The sequence below is a fragment of the Littorina saxatilis genome, linkage group LG9 (genome assembly GCF_037325665.1).
Source record: "Littorina saxatilis isolate snail1 linkage group LG9, US_GU_Lsax_2.0, whole genome shotgun sequence".
Taxonomy (NCBI): Eukaryota; Metazoa; Mollusca; class Gastropoda; order Littorinimorpha; family Littorinidae; genus Littorina; species Littorina saxatilis.
The window spans coordinates 34,699,671-34,718,538 of record NC_090253.1 but is presented as its reverse complement, the minus strand read 5'-3'; the positions used below and the strand labels follow the sequence as shown (position 1 = coordinate 34,718,538).

Here is an 18,868-nt window from a genome sequence, read left to right as displayed (position 1 = left end):
TACCATGGAGCAAAAAGATAAATTTTACCAACTCTTGGAAGATCATATCATGACTTTAGAAGATAATAAGAAGGAGGCGTTTTGTACATCACAGAGCAAATACAACCATATTCTTCAAGCTCTTCAGCTGGCCAAATGAGCGAAATGTGCACAAGGAGCCAAGTTCAAACACAGGGCTGGCCAACATTTTTGCCTCCAAACAATTGGAACTCGGACACTTGTTTACTGCGTGAAGGCGAAAACTCCTCTTGTTACAAAAGAAGACACCTTTGAGACCATCAAGAAGTGTCATGAGGAAGTGTGCCATTCTGGGCGCGACAAAACATGGCACGAGGTGAAAACCAATTACTCTGGAATAAAGTATGACGCAATTGATGTTTTCCTGAAAACGTGTACATCTTGCTCAACAAGAAAAGTCCACCAAAATGCACCATCTGGGAAGCCGATGATCAATCTCACCTTTCTTCTGCGTCTGCAAGTTGATCTCATTGACTACAGAAATAGACCTGATGGTGATTTCAAGTGGGTGCTGCATGCCCGTGATCATTTCACGAAATTCAGCTGGGCGTACGCATTAAAGTCGAAATGCGCACAAGAAGTCGCCGATGCTATGATCAATCAGTTCAGTGTATTCGGTGCGCCAAAGATTATGCAGACCGACAACGGGCGGGAATTCACTGCGAGGGTGATCAATGAGCTGACAACGATGTGGCCTGGAATGGTGATCATCCATGGCAGACCCCGCCATCCCCAATCCCAAGGTAAGATGAACAACTGAAATTTTGACCAAAATCTCAGAAAACGTCACATATTTGAAGTTTTGACATTTTGCTTTTTAAAGTTATTAGCATTAACAATGAATTGTGGATGTCTTCTACACCTTTATTAAAGGGCCCGTCCAGAGCAATTGTTGCCCTGTCTTTTTATTAGCTGACCTGAATCCCAACCTTCCTAAGTTCTAAATTTTACCCAAGTTTTAATCTCGAGGAAGCTAGCATTCCTCCACAATAAACTGCATCAATGAGCGCTCTGAATGCAATGCAGTCGGGGAGACCATCACTCTTTTTTTAATAAATTGGCGTTCTCACCCGACTATAGAACTATTTTTGGCTCATAACTTTAGACATACAAATTCGGTCACAGATATTTACCAATGTGAGGATTCCGATAATCTAAAGAAAACTAGGCAAAATAAACTATCGGAAGATTGTTTGCTTGGACGTCAAGGTACTTCTGAGACATACAAATTTTGTCACAAACATTTTCCATTGTGAGGATTTTGATAGGCTAATAAAGTGATTTGCCAAAAAACAGTATGGAGGGCCCCTTTAAATCAATACCATAACTATTGCCCGGAGAAATAAGGAGATTGAAAGAAATGAGAATAAAAGTAACGTTCCTAATCATTTCGTTCCTTCATACACAGGTTGTGTGGAACGTGGGAACGGTGACCTTGAGATCAAGTTGGGCAAATGGATGGATGAACACGGCTCCGAATGGACAAAAGGGTTGAAATTTGTCGTACATGCCATAAATACCTCAATCTCGGACACCACCGGAAAGTCACCTTACCAACTGGTTTTTGGACAACCTCCAAGGACAAATTCGTCTTTGTGGCAGGAACTGTCTCGTCAAGGGATTTTGTATGAAGAGGACCTTCCCGAGGATTTTCTTCAGCAACTTGAAATGGAGGAATCTGTGCCGCATACATCGGACTCGTCACAGCATACACCTCGGCGCCTGGAGGAATCTGTGCCGCATACCTCGGACTCGTCACAGCATACACCTCGGCGCCTGGAGGAATCTGTGCCGCATACATCGGACTCGTCACAGCATACACCTCGGCGCCTGGAGGAATCTGTGCCGCATACATCGGACTCGTCACAGCATACACCTCGGCGCCTGGAGGAATCTGTGCCGCATACATCGGACTCGTCACAGCATACACCTCGGCGCCTGGAGGAATCTGTGCCGCATACATCGGACTCGTCACAGCATACACCTCGGCGCCTGGAGGAATCTGTGCCGCATACATCGGACTCGTCACAGCATACACCTCGGCGCCTGGAGGAATCTGTGCCGCATACATCGGACTCGTCACAGCATACACCTTGGCGCCTGGAGGAATCTGTGCCGCATACATCGGACTCGTCACAGCATACACCTCGGCGCCTGGAGGAATCTGTGCCGCATACATCGGACTCGTCACAGCATACACCTCGGCGCCTGGAGGAATCTGTGCCGCATACATCGGACTCGTCACAGCATACACCTCGGCGCCTGGAGAAATCTGTGCCGCATACATCGGACTCGTCACAGCATACACCTCGGCGCCTGGAGGAATCTGTCAGCAACCATAGCCATGGAAAGCGCGGCAGAGAATACATTTTGTTACATGATCACTGAATGATTGCCACAGGCACAGAGTGTCCAAGTAGAAACATGATCCATGGACAGTCAGTGAACACAAGTAGCCACGCTGTAGTGTCTGTTACTGAAGTACATGATGCCGAATTCATACCTGTGGAAGACAATCCATTCGAGGAATGCATAGAGATCGGCCAGTTTGTGACATGGAGGCGAAGTCAAATGTTTGACGTTGATGAAGGTGACTCACACAGAGAGGAAAGGATGCAAGCAAGAAAAAAATATTTGAAAGCCGCGAAGAAACAAGAATCACGGTACGTGAAGAAAGTGGCTTCGAGAACGAAGGTGTACTCTCTTGGTGATACTGTGGGCTTGAACATCCACAAGGTAGACAGAGCTAATAGTGATGCTCGCTTGTTACCGTGCAAAGTACTCATGTCAAAGCCTGTTGGTGGACAAAGGCACCTGTACAAATTGTACTCCGCCACCGGAATCCTCGGGCCGTGGATCGCAGGCGAAGAACTTTCCGATTTGAGAAGTGTACATTTTGAAAGCCTGAATGAGGTTAACCCAGACTTGCTCGAGGAAATATCTCTCATCAAAGCGTGTCGTCTCTCCGTGAAATGGCGTGATACGGGTTCAAGGGTGCCATCTGGTGCCAGCGTGTGCAAGTGTAAAGGGCCGTGTACTACAAAGCGCTGTTGCTGCAGAAAAGCAGGACTTGAATGTGGCACCAAGTGTCACACAGACAGCAAAGCATGCAAGAATACCGAATAGAACATTACACATGCATGGCTGGTCATTGATTGTGTTTTATTTTCGCTATAATATCTTTTAATTGTCATTGTTGGAATGAAAATAAATAATTGTTAACCATACACACACAGTATCACTCACGTTAACATTCAAATATAGTTCTTTATCAGCAGTAAAACCATTTATAATACAAATTCCAATTTCCCCTAGGGCAAATCAGAATTCCAGTTTCCCCTAGAGAAAGGATTCCAGTTTCCCCTAGGTGAAACTAGAATTCCAATCTCCACTAGATATTTTCCAGTTGATATTGGAATTCCAGTTTCCCCTAGGGGAAACTAGAATTCCAATTTCCCCTAGGGCGATTCCAGATCCCCCTGGATTCCGGTTTCCCCTGTGACATATATAAACATCTAGGACTGTTTTCAGCACTGTTGATAACATGTTCTGTTTGATTAAGGGTATTCAGCTGGTATTTCCTTGTTTTTTACTACCTATTTTATTCATGTTTTTATTACTAAGTTAGTGGAAGAATCTTTTGTAATGTATACTGTTCAAAAAAAGAAACGCATAGCTTGAAATATTTGGTTAATTTAGTTATATGGCTACAAGGATATCCACCAAACTGCAGAAAATGTTTATCTGGTCGTCGACCTTTCGTCCATTGCCACAAGTGAGCTCTGCACGTGACGCATGCGTTATCAGTGGCTACAATGTCAAAATTGCTCATTTGGCATGACCACTCGTCATGCTTCAGTGTAATCTCGTGAAACTCGGGGAATATTGAGCTCTCACCATGTCTTCCAAAACCCATAAAAGCGGATTGTTCGCCACAAAGAAATCAGACGACAATTCAGCGACGAAAGATGGCCCGATTGAGCAGAGAAGACCGCCAAATTGCATTGGGTCGTTTACAAGCAGGCCAAAATCAAAGTGCAATCGCCAGGCACTTCCACGTGTCCCAGAGCACCATCAGTAGACTGTGGGTCAGGTTTCAAGCCACTGGCTCCGTTGCTGACTTGCCACGAGCGGGAAGACCAAGGGCGACAACTGCTGCTCACGACCGCTTCGTACGGCTCCGCCACCTCCGGAATCGTTTCCTGTCGGCCTCATCTTCTGTCCAGGCTCTCCCCGGGCCACACCGATTATCGGACCAGACCGTGCGGAACCGTCTGCATGAAGCTGGTTTGAGAGCTCGCAGACCTCACAGAGGAGCTGTCCTCACCCGCCGCCATCGCCAGAACCGAGTGCAGTGGGGCAACCAGCACCTTCGCTGGACCGTCCGGAATCACTGGAGACACGTGTGGTTCAGCGACGAGTCCTACTTCCTGCTCCAGCAACATGATGGTCGGAGGAGGGTCTACCGGAGAGTAAACGAACGTTACGCGCCCAACTGTGTGGTTGAGGCACCCGTTCATGGTGGTGGAGGCGTCATGGTGTGGGGGGCGATCAATACCGCTGGAAGGAGCACCCTGGTGCACGTCCAAGGGCGCATAACTGCCCAGCGATACGTGGAGGAAATTCTGCGCCCACACGCCCTTCCTCTTCTGGCTGACCAGGATGCCATATTCCAGCAGGACAACGCTCGCCCGCACACAGCACGACTCACCACCCAGTTCCTCACCGACCACCATGTCCAGGTGCTTCCCTGGCCATCCATGTCGCCAGACATGAACCCGATAGAACACCTCTGGGATGAATTGGACAGACGTGTGCGCAGGCGAGAAGAAGCGCCGGCAAATCACCGCGATCTATTGCAGGCACTTCAGGAGGAGTGGGACACCATCCCACAGCAAGATATCCGGCATCTGATCCAGTCCATGCCCAGAAGGTGCCGGGCAGTTGTTGCTGCTCAAGGCAGTCACACCCCCTACTGACTTGACAGCCTCGGCACCCAATCGTATTGATTGACTGATTGATTTGAAGATGCAAATGAACTGTGTGTGCATTCAACTGTGTCCATACCAAATTTCAAACAAATAATCTTAGAAATATTGGATTTTCTGTTAATTTTTTCGAAAAATAAAACAAATTTGGCAAGTAGCAACTATGCGTTTCTTTTTTTGAACAGTATATGTGTGATGGTGTATGCTTTTAATTAAGCGTTGTTGACTATGAATGTGGATGTAAATGCTTGTATAACTGTGTTTTTAATTTTAAATGTGTCAAGCGCAAAGAGCATAATTGTAAAGTTATGATGTTGCCCTATATAAATGCTCATTTATTATTATTATTATTATTATTATTTCTCCGTCTGTGTATTGAAACACAGATACACGCACTCACCGACTTTGTAAGAAGACAACATATATCGCTAGGTTTCATTCGTTTGTGGTTAATTTATGACCTTTCATGAAGTAGTTTTGTTTTTTGTTTACTGTTGCCAGTTTGCCAGTGCGTTTTTGGAACTTTGCAAAGCAGTGTCGTCTGTCTAGGTCTGGGAAAACGCCAATGAAAAGAGCCAAAGAATCCCCGAGCGTTTTTATTGGGTTTGCTTTTGATTATCCATGTATAACCTGCTTCCTGCAACTATGGGAACCGGGGATTTATTGCATGGGGAACATGAGATTTTTTTCCCCAGCTGGATGTGAATAAAAACTCGTGAAAATGATAACTGAAATTATCCAGAGCTATTATTACACACAGTCGTGTGATTTGTTTTGTTTAACTTCTTGATCAGAAACATTATAGATCAAAAGAAGCAGTAAATTAGATAAAGTAATGGATTTACAAGGATGTGCTGTTTCTTGTGACATGTAATTTTGGTGTGACGCGATCACTACACTGAACTTGATGCCTGGCTGCCATTTTGCTTGTATTCCCGGATGTGGTTTTTCTGCACAGACTACTATGCGGTTGATGTAAATGTCGTTCTCACTGTTAGAAAACTATAGTAATATAGTAACAGCAGTGCTGTTTCTCGTGACATTTGTGACTTGAATTTTGTGACACACAAAAAATAGTTTTAATCATGAAATCATCGTGTCCATTGACTACCATCCTATCCCCTGTTACGAGGAGTAGTTCTGAAGCATCATTCTGGGTTTCCTGATTTTGATTACTTTGGGCAAAGAAGAAAAGGGACAGTGGCTGAGTGTGACGTGAACAGTCACAAGAAACTGTATATTTTCAAGTGTTAATTTTATAACTTTAACATATATATATATATGTTTTAAACAAAAGAGTGTTCCATAACGTAGAAGCAACTTTATTCAACATGTTTCATTACTTCAAATAAAAAGAAAACAATTATTATATTATTAAATGTAGGCTTTTCTGATCACCCCCCAAAAAAGTGGGAAAAAAATAGCAAAAATTTGGGGTAAATTTATGTTTGAAAATCAATAAAAAATAGTAATACATCAGCATTTGCTACAAACCTTTGATATCATTACATTCAAACATTTCAGATTACAATGAAAGCAGGGCATGTCCAAAAAATTAGCTCTCTCAACGCTTGAAATTAAAACACAAATTTCTTTATTTCGGTACGCTGGCTTTGTTGTAGAATGTTCATATGTTCATAATCAATATTTTATTTTCCTCACTGAGTTATGTCCCTTGTTTAGCAGTCATATTGTTTAAGAGGATTTCACTGTGCATGAAGTGACGTTTTTGGTCACTTTTTTTAGATTCGGGTTCAGTACAATCCAATTTTTTTTGTAATTTCAGTAATCATCATATCACATGAGACTGACATTGATGTATACTGTGATATAAGTCGGCAGTTGTTGAAACTCTTTGTAGCCAAAATATTAAAGAATGCAACTCACCCCCCTAAATGGCCTCGTCCGTGACATTTTGGATAAAAAAAATTCATGTACTGATTGCATTTCGTTTTATACAGAAATTTTAATTGAGATTATCTTCAAGCTTTTCGAAAGGCACTATTTGTCGCTTTTATTTAATTTGCCAGACATACAGTTGCTGACTTAATTGTGTCACGGACGAGGCACTTTTTGATGTGTTATAGCGGTATTTGCCTTCCTTTTGTCTCCCTGTCTTTGCGCGTGCTTCATCAGAAATCAGTCAGCTGATTAATTTAGACCTATTCTTAGACTGAGACATGTCATGACATGCTGATGACGTCATCGATGACGAAAAAAAAATATATGATGCGTTAGTCTAGACAATAATATGTGCCTGGTGGAATGTTGGTTTTTTATCAATAATTGTGGGGAATGCAGATTACTAAAAATGTGAAGCAACCCAAACACATTATGTGGTTGTCAAGGGTGATACCAACATCATTTTGATGTAACCGCCATTCTTTCGTTAGCGGCCATCCATGATAGACTGCAAAATGCGGCCAAAACAAACTTCGGCCGATCGTACATGCCGTTACAGAAAAAGAATGTCAGAAACGAAAAAACAACAGGCGAGAGAGGACAACGTTGCAGTGAAATACACAAGTAAAATGCTTTCGGGGCAGCCAATAACGGTGGTCCAGGCGACAGGTAAAACTGTAACATTCGGGAAAGCAACCAAACCAATGATGTACGTCGGGTACATTCACCAGCTAAAACATTATGTGTCCATTCAACCTGCAAGACGCCGAAACAGTCGTTGCCGTTGAAAGCCCTCGAACCGAGTACCATTGAAGCCTGCAAAACAATACTCACCTGCGATTACTTGACGCATCTACCGACTACGCTGTCGCTCACAGTGGCAGTGCCAATTACGCTGTTTTTAGGGGGGAGGGGGAAGAAGTGAGCCGTGTCGCTGATTGGTTACCGATTCGGTAAAGGTGGTAAAGACAAGTCTGACACTAGTCAATAATTGGAAGCAATCTTAACGGAAACTGGCTTATAATTATTGGGCATTTAGTGTGTTCCGTCGAAGCTTCGTGCTCATTTGTTACCTCATGTTATTATGACTTTGTTGCCGCTTTCTCTGTCCCTCAGTGTCAATATTTTGACATGCCAATGAATGTGCTGTTTTGGAGGGGGGAGAGGGGGGTGACGAAGTTAGCTACGCTGTCGCCCTGTCGCTGATTTGTAACAGATTCGGCAACGGTGGAAAAGACAAGTTAGTTTGACTTTACATTGTAATTGGAAACAATCTTTACTTTGCCTTTTCAGAAACTGACTTTTATTTGGCATTTTAACCATTTACTGTGGAAGCTGCATGCTCAGTTGTTATCTCATGTTGGAGGGAAATTAACAATCCTGAAGTTAAATAAAAGCAACTTGCCGAAATTCTGTTAAATAAACAGCATCGTTTGTCTTTTAACCTTTGACAAGTGTTTTGTTTTATTTATATGAGAGAAAAAACCCGTTGGTGCAACAAGTATTGTCCATATTTAGACAAACAGACACATGCTCAAACGCATGCAATCAAAACATATTTCATTCGAGCTCATAATTTTGATGCATTTCTTAATATACACTCTGTCACAATACCAATTTTCAACTTGATTGGATTAAAACTTTGGCTGGATAACTCTCCAACACAAATCTGAAAAAAAATCAAGGTTCGAACATAGATCTGACCTTGACCTTTCATTTACAACCTTGAAACTTTGCACGACAGATTATATTACCCATATGTACCTATCCACCAAGTTTTGTTTTCAAATATTCATGGGCTCTTGAGGATCCTTCTTTATGCTTACTAAAGCTAACGGACAGACGTAACCCGGGCGGACGAACGAGCGAATGTAAACACTGACCCAAATTAATGATAGTCTCACATTGTGGGTGACTACTGAAAACGATATGTTGCTATAATAAAATTTGTTGATCTCCTGAAGACGTCACTACTATAGTGCATTTCGTACGTGCCTCGTCCGTGACGCGTACTGGCCTCGTCCGTGACAAATGTTCAAGCGTTTCTCCGAAATGTGATTTATTTTTTAACTTTTTGAATCATCTTTACCGAAAGAGCAATGCTTGCCATTAATGTTTCATCGCTATGAACGAAAACAGCGAACACAATTCGCAGAAATATCAACTTACTTCTTTGTGATTGAAAAATAGGACAGAATTTTGGCCTCGTCCGTGACGCACATCAAACATCGAAGAACTCGCCCACAAATTAAATATTTCTCTATTTCATACATCACAGAGAACAACAGTCACAAGTTGCATAATCCTCGATCATTGTCAACTTAATATAGTTGTTTTGTTGATTTCCACGTGCTTTTATGTTCGTCCGAATGCCTCGTCCGTGACGCTGGATATGCCCAGCAGCTTTATTGGTATTTTCTCACAAATACACTATGTGTGGATATTTTAAAAAATGTCATCTGACAGGGAGCACCTTTTGGGAGTTGCCCATATATTAATTATATATATTTGTTATACCTTAAAGTACCCTGTACACGCCCAGTACTGAGTAAAAGGCCACCCCGTACTTTTGGTCAAAAGATGTGAATAGGGTAGAGTACTTAGTAAGCGCCCAATCCCAGCTTTGGAAAAATATTTTCAGCCGACTGGGTTTTCATTACTTTGTAAGTTCCGCATGCGGCATTGACCTTTCATCAGAGCAGATGGCGACAATATGCCATAAATGAAAATCTCATATTAATTAGTTCCAATGCAATCTCACCAAAGGCATATATATATATATATATATCTGAACAGCTATAAAAAGAAAGAATGAAAAGCTGGGGGACTCTTGTTAGGTTTTTTGGGGAAATTATTGAGAACGAGTGAACAGAAAACTCAACTGACAACTTGTTTGATCATGCTGTATCTGTCTCTAACATGCCTTACCACTCTTTTTTTTTTTTTTAGCTGGATGACCTGAATCGGTTCAAATGAACTGACCAAAAATATGACATTGGAATTCAAATTTGGTTTTGATTCTTGATTATTTGCTTTGAGTGCAGATTCCAGTTCTAACTAGATCTTTAGTTAGTCTTTTCAGTTTTCTTCTCAGTTGTTCTTTTATGCATGAAATTGAAAGTGTGTTAAAATCATAAAGCAAACACTATGATTTGCAGGTTCCATTGTTTGTTTCTACATGTAACAACTAACATGAGCTACTTTTATGAGAAAAAGAGTGTACACTACATTGGGGTGTGCACGTTAAAGATCCCACGATTGACAAAAGGGTCTTTTCTGGCAAAATTGTATAGGCATAGATAAAAATGTCCACCAAAATACCCGTGTGACTTGGAATAATAGGCCGTGAAAAGTAGGATATGCGTCGAAATGGCTGCGATCTGCTGGCCGATGTGAATGCGTGATGTATTGTGTAAAAAAATTCCATCTCACACGGCATAAATAAATCCCTGCGCCTTGAATATGTGCGCGATATAAATTGCATAAAATTTTTATTTTATTTAAATCCCTGCGCTTAGAACTGTACCCACGGAATACGCGCGATATAAGCCTCATATTGATTGATTGATTGATAACTTAGTAACTATGTTTGCTGTGTCCTTTAGCACAAGAGCATGTTAAAAAATCTTCTCGAACCACCCAGTATCAGGCATGTCATTGTCACCTTAAAACAAGAAGAGCAAACGCTCGATCGAGTCACTTTCGCAGTTCTGAATATTATATGAGGCATCAGATGGACAGGAAGAAATTGCTATTCACAACACAATGAGTCACGTTCACATAAAATTTGAGCCCGGTCACTTTTATAGTTTCCGAGAAAAGCCCAACGTTAAGTTGTGTGTTGCCGAACAGAAAAGGCTAGTTATCTCCCTTGTTTTTCTGATAACGTTCGTAAAAGGCTACAGATGTAAATACTTTGATGTAAAGAATAATCCTACAAAGTTTCAATCACATCCGATGAACTTTGTCAAAGATATAAAATGTCTAATTTTTCCTTTGACGCTGACCTGTGACCTTGAAAAAGGTCAAAGGTCAACGAAACCATCGTTAAAGTGTAGAGGTCATTGGAGGTCACGACTAAACAAAATATGAGCCCGATCGCTTTGATAGTTTCCGAGATACTTTGTCAAAGATATAAAATGTCTAATTTTTCCTTTGACGCTGACCTGTGACCTTGAAAAAGGTCAAAGGTCAACGAAACCATCGTTAAAGTGTAGAGGTCATTGGAGGTCACGACTAAACAAAATATGAGCCCGATCGCTTTGATAGTTTCCGAGAAAAGTCCAACGTTAAGGTGGTGTCTACGGCCGGCCGGCCGGACAGACTAACACTGACCGATTACATAGAGTCACTTTTTCTCAAGTGACTCAAAAACCATGTTCATGTTAATTTATGATGCAAGGTAAGACTAACTTAGTAACAATCTGTAGCTTAGTAATCAGGGGTGTACCTTAACTTTTTTTGCTACCGGCCAGGGGGGCCGGTAAGTCAAAAATTGAACCGGCCCCCCCAAATCCCAACCGGCCCCCAACTTGCCGGGATTTCTTACAACCCGCCCCAGCGGCTCGTACATTCATACTTATAATGCATATATGTGGATTTGCACTACTAATAACTACCACAAACACACAGAAAACTTGATGACTAAAATGCTATGTTTTAATATAATGATAATTAACCTTGTTTTAATAAAGAATTTAAAATAAAAGCCGCCACAAAGAAACAAGAAATCAAAACCACATTCACACCCTGTCACACAATCACACACTAAACCTCACTAAAAGTTACCCCCTTTATGTACCCCAACCACACAATTTACAAAGTAATTTACTATGGAACTTTACTTACCACATAAACACACACTACAAAAGAGTAAATCAGCATTTTTTTTTAATTTAAATTATGTTTTTTGTTGTATAAAACCAAGTATAAAAAACTGACTACAAACAAAACATTTTTCTAAGTTGCTTTCTTGTTTTGTTTCTTTTTCTTTATGTCTGTGTTATTAATATTACTGTAAAAGTTGCATACCAGCCAAATTTACCACAGCTTAAGTCATAAATAATCAAAAGCATTACATTTCATTTCTATTTCCTAATGAAAACAAACAGATGTTCAGATTTCCTGATCCTAGAATTGTTCACAGGTGATCTTTATGCTTTTGATTCAGCAGAGTTGCATCCCTTGTCCTATTGTTGAAGGTCTGTCTTTTCTTCTTTATATAGTGGATCTGGGTGGGTTTTTTTACTTCCTTAGTTGAAGGGAAATAATTGACAGCAGTAGTACTGTCACTACTTGTACTAAGTTGGTCAGCAAAGCTGGTGTTAACATATTTGGGAAAACGGTCTCAATGAGTATCCCTGCAGTCAATGACATAATTATATACATTTCCCAGAAACTGGATCAGTGGTACATAGCAGGCACATCAAAGGAAAAATACAGAGGGCTTGGGGGAATATGCTTGCTCTGGATGGGCGGTCAGATCAAAGGCAGATGCATTGTAAAAGCTGGTTGGCCTTGAGACCTGGGTCAATGACCGTTACTTGCAATCTGAACACAGCTGCCTGTCGAGACACTGACCTTCTTACTCGGGGTCAATGACCGAGTTTTTATCTGAGAGGAAACTGTTTTACAACATGTGAAAGTCTCTGAAGGATTGGTGAGCGCAGGATAAGATCAGAGAGGGGGTGAAGTGAATAGCGCAAAGAGGGGGGACGGAGGGGGGGGTTTAACTATTTTGACTGCTGATGCAATCGCCAGCGGCTCGTGGCACTGGAGGGGTGATGACACGGTCAAGTGAGGCGGAGGGGGGTAGCTGTCTAGCCAATGTGTCTGACATTGATTGATGGTAGTCCTGAGTCCTCAAAGTGGGGGAAGGGGGGGGGGGATGAGTGGGCAGTAGAGAAGTGACAGATTTTGAGATCGCCCGCAGAGATATTTGTTCGCCGGCCGTTCCGATTGACTACGTTGCCTAACGACTTTGTACTTCAGCAAAATTTGAACTCGCCCGGCGGGCGATTTCAGAGGAATTTCGAACTCGCCCGACGCGATTTGAAGTCGCCGCGGGCGAGCGGGCGAGCGCCAAAACTCACCCCTGAGTAATATATGGTCAGGAATCTGTCTAGGTGTCCAAATGCAAAAATCCTGTTCTGGATACTTTTATTATTTAGCATTTTGTTCTGTTTTTAAATGACTACAACATAAACAATACAGTTATAAAGAATTCCTCATGCAGATTTTATCCATATCAAATTTATGTCTGTCATTCGCCTGGATGCTGAGAAAATTGACTTTGTTTAAAAGCACCTTTTTTGGCACACAAGGCGTTATGCGAAACGCATGGTTTGTTTGTTTGTTTGCTTAACGCCCAGCCGACCACGAAGGGCCATATCAGGGCGGTGCTGCTTTGACATATGTGCGGCACACACAAGACAGAAGTCGCAGCACAGGCTTCATGTCTCACCCAGTCACATTATTCTGACACCGGACCAACCAGTCCTAGCACTAACCCCATAATGCCAGACGCCAGGCGGAGCAGCCACTAGATTGCCTATTTTAAAGTCTTAGGTATGACCCGGCCGGGGTTCGAACCCACGACCTCCCGTTCACTGGGCGGACGCCTTACCACTAGGCCACCGTGTTGCGGTGAAACGCATGGAACATTGTGCATTGAATAACCACATCTCAATCTAATTTTTAATACATGTAGGTCCAGAAATGGATGGAGAAACATGTTAGATTTTTGAAAGTTTGATCTGAACATAGGTTTTGGGTTTTGAGTGTTCTTGGCTGGTATGTATGTTACATTTGGTATAAATAATCATGAAACAAGGGAAACTATCTTTAAAAAAATGTTTTCGGTCAAACTTACTTAAAAATCATTGCAGAGGAAAATCATTAGGTAGGAATATTGTAATAAAAAAAAATGGAGCGAAAATGTTGTGCTTGATGTAATTTAATTGTACTTCAAAGTTAAAAATATGCGTTTGGTGAAAATGAAATTTTACCTACTTGCCTAAACAAGTTGCCTAAAGCTGAACCTAAGAAAATGATTTTACGATGAAGACAATGAAGCAAATTTTTAAGTTTAACTTTAAGTAACTTTAACATTTAAAAAAAAATTAAATACCATTTTTTATTTGAACGAATTTGACTCCATGAATTTAAAGTACCTAAGGTCGATCATCAGTACTTGGGAAGGGAGAGGGACTTTTCACAATTTCAGTGTGGAGTTTATACAAGATCAACAAGGCTGAATGAGAAATCTGGTTGAGGGAGTAATCTGAATTCGTTACACCAGCTGACCTATAGCCGCATTGTCTTTAGGGAGCCCTGACAAAAACTCTTTCTACAAACTGGGCGACCCAAGAACTAGAGGCTCCCACTCACAGAGAATGTTTTTCAGAGAGAATGACACTACCCTCCAGATAACACCTTCTTTCCAAGCACCATCGCCATAGGTCAATGGAACCAACTGCCAACGTCTCGATCTCCGCAACTCTCTACACTGGAGTATTTACTGGCTAACACTGATTGCCACAGAACTGTATGTACAAAAGTTTTAATCTTTTACTCAGTACTGAGCCATGGCCACCAATCAGACCCAGTTTAACCAACTCTACTCAAAATCCCACTCGTTGAACTTGAAGGATCCAAAAGGACCCAGTTCATGAATTCGAAGAAGAGAGGATAACGTTGACAAACAGAAAATGAAAACGTATGTAACTTTGCAAAGCAATTATTTTAACAATGCATCAATCTTGTTCGAAATGACATCTACATGAATATTTACCTCGGCCTCTCGTATCTCCTTTTGCGTGATTTCTTCGGTTGTCGCACATTCAATCCGCAAACCATTCAGATGTTTTGCTGTAAAATCTATCATACACTGGTTCGTTGTGCACGTTTTAATTGCTTGTTTCTCTGCTTCTTCACGGTCTTTCGATGACGACATACTGAAAAAGTACACCAGATGTCTACTCTGAGGGCAGATTTCGTTTCAATTATCAGATATCAAATCCTTTCGGGTATCCTGGAACCAGACTTCATGATGTTTGGTGCTTTGGTCAGCCATGTTGGAACTCAAATCTCGCGATCATGTGACTTGGATGAGAATTGTGGAAAAAAAGGCGCGTCCGCAGAAAAGGAAAAAGAAGCAGATGAAAGGCAAATAGTTGTGTCTACACGTTACCGTTTGAAGATGTCAAAAACAAGAAATTTACCATGGTAAGGGATAGATGACCAGTAATCGGTTAATTCACTAACTTAAGCGAGCTTCCAGCTACATTCAGTTTGAGCTTCATTTTGGGGCTGTTGGAAAAATTCTGCTGAAAGAGTGACCCCTCGGCCTTTGGCTTTACAACCTGTCCTGCACACAATTTTAGCTAAAACCTGTTGTAATTAATTAAATGGCTTTATTGTCATGAATACAACAGAACAGATTAGGGGGTAGGAAGTCACACAGAAATGTGTAGCAGGACATAAAAAGGTCAATCTGCGTGAAATTCTCAATTTTGATGTACTTGGTGAACCTTGAAAAGTTATTGTTTCTGGTTCCGAAGTCCAGACATTGCTAATAATGGGCAACTCCCAAAAGGTGCTCCCTGTCAGATGACATTTTTAAAATATCCACACTAAGTGTATTTGTGAGAAAATACCAATAAAGCTGCTTTCATTATAATCTGAAATGTTTGAATGCAATGATATTAAAAGTTTGCCGCAAATACTATGACTAATGTATTACTATTTTTTAAATTGAATTTCAAACATAAATTTACCCCCAATTTTTGCTGTTTTTTCCCACTTTTTTTGTGTGTGATCAGAAAAGCTTACATTTGATAATTATTATTAAAGTGCAATGCCAAGGCACTGCATACCCCCAGCGAAGGACAAATCCCCCCCTCTCTCTCTCTCTCTCTCTCTCTCTCTCTCTCTCTCTCTCTCTCTCTCTCTCACACACACACACTCACACACACACACCCCAAGTCACACATGCACACACACACACACATTGACTCATACACAAAACACACACTCATACGCACATAGACAGATGGACACACACACACCCTTGCAAACACACACGCCGATCATTCATAGTTTTGAAAAATCTATCGCTCAATTAATTAAATAAGTTATAATCCAGCATACAAAATAACGTTGTAGCTGTAAAGTGTGTGCGTTAGTACTTTAGACAATTCATTCTCCTTGAAGCGTTTATGGAAACGAAAGTAACTTACGACAAGGCTTTTTTCAATTCCATCTAAATCTGAAATAACTAAGTACATGTAGTAAGTGTTATATTTTTCTGTGTTTTTATTGGAAAAATGTGTCCTAACCTAAAATCATGTGCCCCAACAAATGATCTTTGGTGTTTCTAACAAAAACACCAGTGCATAGAAGTGAGAAGCTTAAATCTGAGAAAGGAGGTAAATTTACAGAGGTTAAGAAGAAAAAGTTTCAGAAAGCAGGACCTTAACAGGTAGTCTTCTGTTTTGTTGTTGTTTTGTTGTTGTTCTCATTCCATTATTAACTTCTTCTTTATGCTGGCTGAAACGACTACGGTTCCATGCATTTATTTTTTGTCTCAGACTCAGAGTTCTCAGGGTGAGTTACTGAAGTATGTGAACGTGAACACACCAGAGAAAGGGAGAGACGAATTGAAATGGAAAGTCTCAGAATTAGATAACACTAACAGGCACACAAATAGAGAAACACATAAAAACACATGCAAATACACTTCCCACTCTTGTTCACCACACACACTCATACATGTATGTACATGCAGGCAAGCACACACACATACACACAGGTGTTTTATATAAAAAAAATGCAGAAGATTTTCCTCTTGTTCCTGCAGGGTTGAGAAGTACCGCCCTGAGCAGCTCAATGACCTCATTTCCCACACAGATATTGTTAGTACAAGTAAGTATATTTCCTCAGGTACTTTCTCTCTTTCTCTGATATTTTATCTTCGATTGTTATTATTTAAACATTCTGACTTTGTAGTTTTTGAGTCACTTGAGAAAAAGTGACTATGTAATCGGTCAGTGTTAGTCTGTCCGGCCGTCCGGCCGGCCGTCCGTAGACACCACCTTAACGTTGGACTTTTCTCGGAAACTATCAAAGCGATCGGGCTCATATTTTGTTTAGTCGTGACCTCCAATGACCTCTACACTTTAACGATGGTTTCGTTGACCTTTGACCTTTTTCAAGGTCACAGGTCAGCGTCAAAGGAAAAATTAGACATTTTATATCTTTGACAAAGTTCATCGGATGTGATTGAAACTTTGTAGGATTATTCTTTACATCAAAGTATTTACATCTGTAGCCTTTTACGAACGTTATCAGAAAAACAAGGGAGATAACTAGCCTTTTCTGTTCGGCAACACACAACTTAACGTTGGGCTTTTCTCGGAAACTATAAAAGTGACCGGGCTCAAATTTTATGTGAACGTGACTCATTGTGTTGTGAATAGCAATTTCTTCCTGTCCATCTGATGCCTCATATAATATTCAGAACTGCGAAAGTGACTCGATCGAGCGTTTGCTCTTCTTGTTTTGCATTTCTTTCATGTAGTGGCTCCAAATTATGTCAAAACGCACTAGCACACTGATATTTGTTTTAAAATTTTACTGGGGCAATAACTTTAATCATGCTTGATGGTGCAGTTGAGTCGATCTGTCCCTCCTAAAACACTATTATCTTGTATGGAGTTAGGTCTACTATGAGACCGCAACACCAACTAACCTTAACAAAAAAATGTTGTCATTACACTGTAATTCTTGTTGCAGTCACTCAGTTCATAAAAGAGGATCGGTTGCCTCACCTGTTGCTTTATGGACCTCCTGGGACAGGCAAGACCAGCACCATACTTGCCGTTGCCAAGCAGATCTATTCCCCAAAGGAATTCAGTTCCATGGTTTTAGAGGTAATCATCATATAATCCTTACTAAGGATGAGCAAGTTCCAAAATTTTCACTCGCCTTGTGGGCTAGTGAATTTCAAAATTGACTAGCCCACAAACAAATTCCCTCACCCACAAAAATGAGTTACCAAAGAACAAAACGATTCCATCCATTCAAACGTGGTGAAAGGCAAGCAAGCGCCTGTACCGATCGCATCAGTTGAGCGACACGAGCACGCTGGTCTTGCGTTAGCTGGTGCATAGCGTGTGCCGCCTCGGTGTCTTTGACCTTTTTGTTTGAGTTGACCCATTTTTGGGTGTTTTGTTCGTGAGACTTTGATGTTTCGTGTTCACGTATGTTTTCTAGCTTAAATTTGTCTGTTTTCCAACAACGAATGGCCCCTTTCTCTCCTTCTCAGAAGCGGCATGCTTTTCGCAAGCAGTACACAACATGACGTTTTTTTTTCGATCATAGTTTAGCAGTCAGATTTTGTCCAGTCTGCCTGGAAGGAACGCTTCTGTCCGGAGTCATACTTTTTCAGTCTCTCGGACTCTGTTCCCTCTGGTTTGGCTTTTTTCTTTGGGGGCTGGCAGTTGTCCAAGTATTTCCACATGTTTACAGCTTCAGATCTGCCTAGGCTGCCGAGACACGCGTGCTGCGTCGACAATTCTGATTGGTTAAAATCGCGTCAATGGAAAGTCATGATAACCCCGAAATACGGTTCTGGTCATTCTGATTGGTTCATGGTCACTGAAGGCCCGGCCGACCCTGTCCACATTTGACTTATGCTCAAAACGGCCCACGTGGGAGCGCCGCAGCGTGCTATGATCGCGAAGCGTTATTTGCAGAAGAATAGCGCGTGTTCTAATTTCTATGACACAGACATAGAACGACGGACATTTGACCAATCAGAGCAAACCAGAGCGATGACGTCAGCAGTCGAATGCAACTGAACCTTCTTGTCAGCTGACCCGCTCCACTGATACCGCGTTGTGAAAAGAATCGTCGATGTGTGGCCACTCGGCAAATCCCGCGCGACGCACAAAACGGCC

The 18,868-nt window shown here is 41.5% G+C and overlaps 2 protein-coding genes across 3 annotated transcripts in view; one reads left to right on the top strand and one right to left on the bottom strand.

The window, feature by feature from the left end:
• The window catches only part of LOC138977043 (kinase suppressor of Ras 2-like), a 180,618-nt gene extending 165,635 nt beyond the window's left edge, over positions 1–14,983 (bottom strand). Inside the window, exon 1 of the mRNA XM_070349945.1 lies at positions 14,701–14,983. Within this exon, the coding sequence (XP_070206046.1) occupies positions 14,701–14,862 (162 nt within the window). The 5' untranslated portion in view covers positions 14,863–14,983. The remainder of the gene's footprint in view (positions 1–14,700) is intronic.
• A 44-nt stretch (positions 14,984–15,027) lies between these two features.
• LOC138977061 (replication factor C subunit 5-like) overlaps positions 15,028–18,868 on the top strand; it is a 142,763-nt gene continuing 138,922 nt past the window's right edge. For both annotated transcript variants that reach the window (XM_070349977.1, XM_070349976.1), the window contains exons 1-3: positions 15,028–15,134; positions 16,768–16,832; positions 17,703–17,839. In XM_070349977.1, coding sequence (XP_070206078.1) covers positions 15,109–15,134; positions 16,768–16,832; positions 17,703–17,839 — 228 coding nt within the window. In that variant the 5' untranslated portion in view covers positions 15,028–15,108. The remainder of the gene's footprint in view (positions 15,135–16,767; positions 16,833–17,702; positions 17,840–18,868) is intronic.